We start from the raw sequence: 9026 nt of genomic DNA, 5'->3' as shown, positions 1-9026 counted from the left end.
ACACCATACACCTAATATTTCAGTTTATACCGTCTTTTATTGGTACTTCATATGTGTCTGTGGAGCGTATACATAACGACAACACTAATACGCCCAAACGTTCTAAGCTTTTCAATGTCGTTCTCTTTGTCCCACTGAAAAACATGTTTCAATTGTTTCATCTGTTTTTGATTAGAATACTAAGAACTGATGAAATTATCTGAAATTGTCTGCTGACAATAGCATTTAACGTGTACATTCTCACATAATTGTTCATAATGATATTCTATTTGTTTCTAAATAATTTCATTACAACCACAACAGCAACAACAAAACCCTCCTTACCAACCCTCCTCCACCCCCAAATGTTAGCTACATTTCATATCGTATGTTTTAATTTTATTTTTACCTACACGTGCGTGTCATATGACATCCTTGTAACATATTTAAATGTCTTCAAAAATTAAATATACATTCCCCAAACAATTTTTCAGATTCGTGTACTTCTCCTCCCCTTCCTTCTACAACTTGTTGTTTATGGCCTTGCCATTATCATCAACCTCATCCACTACATACTTATTCTGCCTCTCCAATATATGTGTTTGTATGTGCAGGCCTATTGTCATTGCCTCGATCTCTCATCCATCATAGACGCTTACCACATTTGCCACAGCAATTATTTTTTTAAAGTGGTTTTAACATATGAATTAATTGGGTCATACTCTTCTGTGCTGTTGTTAATTGCTCCTCCCTTTCAGTTGAAAAAATAAAATATTTCCAACAAAGGCCATAAGGCGTTGCTGCCATTCCATTGAATAATGTTCAACAATTTTATATTAAATTATGTTTGGTAGGGACAATGAAGGGACGGAAGGAAAACAGGCAGCTGCGTTGGCAGTTACTGACAGTAGTGATTTTGATAATAAGTAAAATTTTCGAGAGGGCGATATATTTTAAGAATTTTTTTTCGGTATGTAGGGGGAAAATCTGTGGTAATGTTGGTGTGGCGTTTCATTGGTAGGATTTAAATTTAAAGATTAAATTAGAGATTTTCTGTAAGGCCCATAGATGTTCCATGACAGCACAAAGTGTACTAAAAATAGTACCTAAGAAGAATAATTCGATGGTGAGAATTGAGAATAATTAGATGGTGAGAATTTGTCGTAGATTCAGTGGATTCGGCCATGCTTACGTCCTAATTTTCTGGAAAACATCATAATTTATTGTCGAATTGGATATAATGTTAAAGGGTTTTGATCAAATTATAAACTCTATTATAATATTGAGACTATAAGAAACAGAAAATGTGAAAATTGTTTTATAGTTGCTATACCCTCAGTCTTACTACTAATAAGGGTATATAGAAATATCCGTTCATTAATCCAAGATTAGGCCTGAATATGGGACATATCAGTTCATTATATCTTCCACAATGTGTTAATTTTTTTAAAAAAAGATTTATTTACATCGTTTGAGGAACATCGGTACATATAAGTGTTGCCAACACGTATACGATGTCATTCACATTATTAAAGTAGTATGATCAAATTATACACGCTACTATAATATGGAGACAATACGAAACAGAAAGTGTAAACATTGTTTGTGTACCCTCAACCTTACCACTAAACAGTCCTCCTATAATTGGAATTAATTGAATATGTTACCTTAAAAGGATAATCTATTCATGTACCCCATCCCCCTTGTAATCAAAACATACACATTGTATTTCAGCATCATTTAAACTATATTAAACATTTATTGAAATGAGGAAAGTTGTAAAACCCTTCTACCAAACTTTTTTAAAAAATATTTTATGACAAATATAAAAACAACATTTAAAAAAATATTTATGTTACATATTTTTTTATATTCCCCCTAACACCAATACCCTTTTTCGTTTCACATAAAATCGTAAATACGACTAAACATAAAATGAGATTTTAATGGATTGATATGTTTAAGGCGCATATTCTTCATACCAGGTAGCGGTATCATAAAAAGTCAATGATTGAATAGATTGAATAAAGACATACCTACATAAATATAAAAATAAAAAAAATTATGTATATATCAATAAACTTTGAAATTGGACAATTCCATTTCCGTCCCACACCCCGCCCAAAAATTTCGAGACAACTTTATTACATTGGACATTGCCTGTCTAGATATTGATGACATTTCATGAACTTTTATAAATTTTATTGTTATTTTTGAAGTCATGGAGGTTATTTGTTTTGTACTCACTTTAATGTGTATCAATATTAGTCAAATTGAAATGCTAAAAAAAAGATACAAACACACACAAATCATTTCCTTCAGATTTTTTGTTTTTCCATTATGGGAATAAAAGCCACAAATTGTACTTGGACACCACATAAACCACAAAAGAATGAAAAACAACAAAATCAAAACAACAACAAAAAAACTTCCACTACAAGTGGCGGTTTCCAGGATGGAAGGAGGCATAAATAATCAATGGTGTGGGAGAGTGACCTCCCAAAAATGAAAGTTTTAAAGTGTCTATAAAAATATTTGGTAAAGATAATTTTCTTAAAATCATGTCCATTTAAAATGCGATTATTGTGTGAAAAGCTAAAGAAGAGCGCTTCAGTTTCAGGATGTTGGAAAATATTCACCTACACACATCAATGACATCAAAACTTCCTCCATCGTTCCCCAAAACAATATAAAATTTAATTTTTCTAAAGACAATTTTTTAAAGCCTTATCCGTAAACCATTACATTACACTCCCTGTGCTTTAGAGGCCATTAGATTTTCCATTTTTTTTTTTCATTTCCGTATTGTCCCCAGCAATCGGCAGACATGATTAAATATTGAAAAACAAAACCATTAAAAATTTGTGGTTACCTTCGAAAGGTTATTTTTTCGTTTTCTTCTACGAAGGTAAGTGGTTTTTGTTCTCCAATCGCCCCAAACCATTTATGTACCACTTATTCTACCCCACCCACATCTCCTTTTAACAAAATTAAAATTGGAAAAATATATATCTTTTTCAGTTTACTTACTCTCTGTACTCCATTCGGGTTCACAATTCTGCCACGGCAACTTGGTGCGAAACGATGCAAACATATAGAATATAGTCCAGGCAATAATTAGATTATAGTACAACATAACAATGGCCGATACAATAATCATGCCCGTACCCAAACCACAAAGCAGCGGGCAAAATCGTTGATAGATAGCCACCGGTCCCAGGGCGGCATACTGACCGAATGACAATTCCATGAACATGAGCGGAAGGCCGGCAATAATTAACATAATGGTGAAGGGTATAAGAAAGGCGCCTGGAAAAGAAAGTACATAAAAAGGAATGAATACAAATAATGAACGATTAGAAGACATGAAAATCACATAATAATCAACATTTTTTTTTTACAAAATTTAAATCATCAACGGCCAATGAAATTATAAAGAAAAATGAGTTATTTTTTGCCCAAAAGGAGTTATCAATCAAAGAGGCAGCTAAAAAATGTCCTATCAATCATTCCAATGATTCATGGTCTATTTTTTTAATATTCAGAGCTCATATGTTTTGTGGCCTAATGGAGTTGACACGTTTGTGCATTGAGTATTAAAATTTGAAATACTTTTCTTATAAAATAACAAATCAATCATCTAATAGCTTAAAATCGTGGCGAAAATGTCTAAAGGAACACTGACATTAAATTATGTTAAATAAATGTTAAATGTAATTTAGGCCATGTCCCTTGCCAAAAAAGTCTTTTGTGCCACTGGAAAAAAAATTAAGTTTAGGCTCTTCTATCGTATTTTTTTTAACTTTCAAAAATTTGAGTAGATTATTCGACCTCGTCAAGTACAATTTTAACCAAATAATACACAATTTTTGGGATATACATTGTGTATATATATGTATTATTTGCCGGATATACCAAATAATTAATTTCATAATTATAGTACGAGGATTACTATATATTAGGTTTGGGAAACAAGAATCCAATATTTTTTATATGAACTATAGGACTTTATTTAACATGCTTCGGAATGTCCGATTTGGGCCAAATATGCTCGGTTTTTATACCCTTCACCACACTGTGGTACAGGGTATTATGTCTATGTGCCTATGTTTGTAACAGGCAAAAATAATCGAGATAGACTCATGGTTCCTTTTAAGAATATGCATAGAATCACTTTCTGAGTCGATTTATGCATGTCCGTCTGTCCGTCCGTCCATGTATTTTTGTTAACAAAGTACAGGCCGCATTTCTGATCCGATTTGGATGAAATTTGGCACAGGTCACTTAATTGGCCCAAGGACGAACCCTATTGAAATTGGGAAAAATATATTTTCGTCCGATTTATGGTAAATAGTGTACGAAAGTCCCTATATATATTTCGATTTGCACGAAATTTGACATAGCGTAATGAATTAGGTCTAGAATGATGTGTGTTAAGTTTCCTGAAAATCGGTCCAGATTGAGATATAGCTCCCATATATATTTTAGACCGATTTTATGTAAATGGTGTACCAAAGTCCCTATATATCTTTCGATTTGCACGAAATTTGGCACAGCGTGCTGAATTAGGTTTAGAATGATGTGTGTTAAGTTTCCTGAAAATCGGTCCAGATACATTTTTGTCCGATTTAAGGTAAATAGTGTACCAAAGTCCCTATATATCTTTCGATTTGCGCGAAATTTGGCACAGCGTACTGAATTAGGTCTAGAATTATGTATGTTAAGTTTCCTGAAAATCGGTCCAGATTTATATATAGCTCCCATATATATTTTCGTCCGATTTTATGTAAATGGTGTAGCAAAGTCCCTATATATCTTTCGATTTGCACGAAATTTGGCACAGCGTACTGAATTAGGTCTAGAATGATGTGGGTTAAGTTTCCTGAAAATCGGTCCAGAATTAGATATTGCTCCCATATATATTTTCACCAAAGACCCCAAGGTAGGCCGATTGACAAAAAATTTGGCACAGCGTACTGAAGTAGATATAACCTTGATTGAATCAACCCTGTATCTGACCAAATGAAAAATATAGTATAGGTTGCAGAATGATATGTTTATGGATCCATTTTCATGTTAATGGTCCTTCAAAAATTCGACGTATGTTAGGATTCATCTGTTGAATATACCCACAGTGGTGAAGGGTATCATATAGTCGGCCCCGTCCGACTTTCCTAACTGGTGTTGTATGATTTGTTGACATTTTAAAGGTAACTTCAAAATGCCTCTCTCATAGAAGTCCTGATCTCTATTTGCAAAAAACTCCAGTAGTCGATTTTCACAATGCTCAATTTTTATCATTAAAGAAATTTTGCATAGCAAGAAAAAAAAATGATAATAGCGAACTGTATGTCGGGCGGATGCATTAACAATTTCTTGTGAATTGTAAACAGTTTTATGGTCGATTTTTAGCTCATGGACAATGTTACCACTCTTAACATGCCAGTCAACATCGATCATTTCTCCGATTTTATCGACATTTTCTACATCTTCAACATCAAAAACTCCTGAACGGAATCTACGAAACCAAAATTGCACATAATTGGCTGTTACAGTATCGGAACCATAAACACCATTCACAATTTTAGCCGATTGGATTGCATTTTCGCCTTTGTTAAGGAAAAACTGTAAAATGTACCGAATTTTCTCTTTGTTCATTTCCATTTTTAACACCCTGTATGAATGAACCCTGAATGAAACAACAGCAAAAACTAAAGAGCATAAACCTGAAATTGTTTGATCGATACTTTACGAGAAATCTATCAGTACAGCCATCTGCCGAAAAAAATGGATTTCTATTCCCCCAACCAAATATTTTGGTCCATGTTTCAGGTTAATCCCCATATAATGGTACCTCACAAAATATGGCTATAACTCTATATTTTGAGTTATCATCGAGTAAAAAATCGTCAACATTGGCCCAAGATTCCGGGAAGCACCCATATAATTTGACCCAAAAAATCTCCGAATCTTCCAACAAACAAATTCACAATATCGGTTTCGATGTTTTGAAGGTATTGGCCGGAATTAACCAATGTTGCTTGATCAAATTTATAAATATCAAAAATTCAGTAGTGTTGGCGGGTTATTTGGGATACTATTTGTATTTTGTTTTTGCAAAATAGTCAGGCTGAATCGCAGTGGGAAAGTATGGTATTGTTTACAAATGCTTTGGTAACCTCAAAGTAAGGCACTAGCGAAATTCTCATACAGTTTATTTCGTTGGTTCGCGAAGTACTTCGCTTTGTTACAAGAGACATTTGGGTATAAAAGGATTTTTTGTAAAGAAGCTATTAATAGCTTCTGGGGAGAATATTCGCAATAAAAAACAAAGGGATGAGGATCAGTGACGAGATCCGAAACTATAGTCTTCCCTGCCTTACCTCTTGGTGAACAATGCCATACTTTCCCCACTAAAATTTTTTGTAGGGAAGGTACCATACGATATGGACCGATGTTCCCAACCTTCGAACTTGTACTAAATTTGGGAAAAATATTACGATATGCAAATTATGTCAGATTGTGCACCCCAAGAGTTTGTAAAGCCGCGAAATATTGGTCCTAGATACACCTTTAAGTGTACCGATCGTTATAACTCGACTAGCTGAGTCGATCTAGACATGTGTGTCCGTCCGTCCGTCTGTCCATTATAATTTGTAAACACGATTCAGGCTACAGTTATGGACCAATCTTCACGAAACTTTGCATGTAGGATGGGTTCTGGCCAATGAAGACCCCTATTGTTTTTGATAAAAATCGGTTAATATCTAGGGGATGAAATGGACCAAATACTTAATTTTTTCGGTTTTTCTGGTCGCTCCAGAGGCCACAATTATGACCCAAACATCGCGAATTTTTCCATAGAGAAGGAGATTGGGCCAAAGAATAGCGTAAAGATTTACACCTGAAGGACATAGACCCGAAAAGTTGTTGGTATATACAAGAGCAGTGGTTGAACTTTAAATCGATACCAATTATATGGTCGTATGTACACAGATGTGGGAGTTACACTTAAATATTTACAGGTGCTTATGTATTCGGAAATAATTTAGTAACCCTTTACAACACTAGAAGGCGGAAATATAGCGCTGATCGCTATAAAATGATCCATGAGGTTCCAGTTATGGTCAAGGATAACACCTACAATTTTCGGTGATGTTCAGATAATAATATTGTGATGAAGTGGACCGAAAACATAATTTTTTGTGTTTCTGTGGAGTCACTCTACAGGCCACAATTATAAGCCGAACATCACAACACACGGTGAAGGGACAAGTAATTAAAAGGGCTGTACTGAATATTAGTAATATTCGGAAAATATGTCAGTGTACGGAAGAGGTGCTATTGACCTTATCGGGCAAGAACGTGCAAATATCACGCAATATTGCTCAGACTCGCATTAAAAATCCGCAGAAAGTTAGAGTTCCGTGGTAGTTGTGCAGGGTATTGTATGGTCGGCCCCGTCCGACTATACTGCTCCGCTCACTGGTTATACCCTTCACCACACTGTGGTACAGGATATTATGTCTTTGTGCATATGTTTGTAACAGGCAAAAGGAAACGAGATAGACACATGGTTCCTTTTGAGAATATGCATAGAATCACTTTCTGAGTCGATTTATGCATGTCCGTCCGTCCGTCTGTCCCTCTGTCTGTAGATGTTAAATTGTAAACAAAGTACAGGTCACATTTATGATCCGATTTGAATGAAATTTGGCACAACTCACTTATTGGGCCCAAGGACGAACCCTATTGAAATTGGTGAAAATCGGTTCAGATTTAGATATAGCTCCCATATATATTTTCGTCCGATATAGGCACCAAAGTACCTATATATCTTTCGATTTGCACGAAATTTGGCATAGCGTACTGAATTATGTCCAGAATGAAGTGTGCTAAGTTTCGTGAAAATCGGTTAAGGTTTAGATATAGCTCCCATATATATTTTCGTCCGACTTAAGGTAAACGGGGCACCAAAGTACCTATATATCTTTCGATTTACACGAAATTTGGCTTAGGGTACTGAATTAGGTCCAGAATGATGTATGCTAAGTTTCGTGAAAATCGGTTAAGGTTTAGATATAGCTCCCATATATATTTTCGTCGGATTTAAGGTAAACGGGACACCAAAGTCCCTATATATGCACATGAAAAAAAATCATATTTCGTAGAAATTAAGATACAATATATGTCCCAATTTTTTATTATGACATTCTTATTCCAATAATTAAGAAAACTACAACCAATTAAGTCTAATATTTGTATATCGCAACACATCAAAACTCCTGCACACGTACTTACCTCCTCCATTATTATAGCACAGATATGGAAAACGCCAAACATTACCCAGACCGACAGAATAGCCCAATAACGATAGCAAAAAATCAAATCGTCCCGTCCAATTGCCTCTTTCCGGTTCATTGGTCTCACTCTGGGCTGTAACATCCAACGTGAGCAGGGCAGCATGTGAGTCGACATCTCGTAGTGTTGCTACTGTCGGAACTGATGTTATGGTAGCGGCTGGCGTTGCTGCTGCTGCAGGCTGTCCTTTAGACGCCACCGTTTGTTTATCCACTTTGGCAGGTTTAGGTGTGGGTGGTGCCGGTATTGGGGCAGGTGCATTATTGTATGGCATTTTTTGGCCCGGAGGCAATTCAATGGAAGAGAAACGATCTTCATTTTCCTGCAACGAAATGCGAAAACAAAAGAAAACAAATCATCATCGGCATCAGCATGATTGCAGTCAATTTGAATGAAATCCAAAATCAAAACAAATTATTTGAAAATTTCCGCTTGGTCTAATCAAAATAATAAACAACCCAAAAAAGAACGAAAATATTGAATGGTCGATAAAAATAGATGTGGGTGTTGAATATTATGAGGAAGTTGAGCGAAAAATAATTTGATTTTTCATTCAGAACTTTTGAACAGGTAAATTAATTTTTATTTTAATGGATGTTGATTAATGGGGTAATTTGTGGAAAATAATGAAAGACATTCGTGTGTGCATATTTTGGCACACACGAAGTAATTTGTGAGGATAGACC

General features: G+C 35.0%; 1 protein-coding gene across 1 annotated transcript; it reads right to left on the bottom strand.

Annotated features, from left to right (window-relative positions):
- Positions 1-3009: 3009 nt before the first annotated feature.
- Positions 3010-8662, bottom strand: LOC133331263 (sodium- and chloride-dependent neutral and basic amino acid transporter B(0+)-like; the record flags this gene model as incomplete). The annotated part of the gene is made up of 2 exons (XM_061539667.1): positions 3010-3288; positions 8281-8662. Coding segments are annotated over 2 exons (661 nt in total), but the record flags the coding sequence as incomplete, so codon positions are not given.
- Positions 8663-9026: the final 364 nt, after the last annotated feature.

The sequence above is a fragment of the Musca vetustissima genome, unplaced genomic scaffold (assembly GCF_032173495.1).
Source record: "Musca vetustissima isolate MV318-11 ecotype Yass unplaced genomic scaffold, APGP_CSIRO_Mvet_v1 utg255537, whole genome shotgun sequence".
Lineage (NCBI taxonomy): Eukaryota > Metazoa > Arthropoda > Insecta > Diptera > Muscidae > Musca > Musca vetustissima.
Note: the sequence above shows the minus strand (reverse complement) of the source record. Positions and strands in the feature narration are given on the sequence as shown.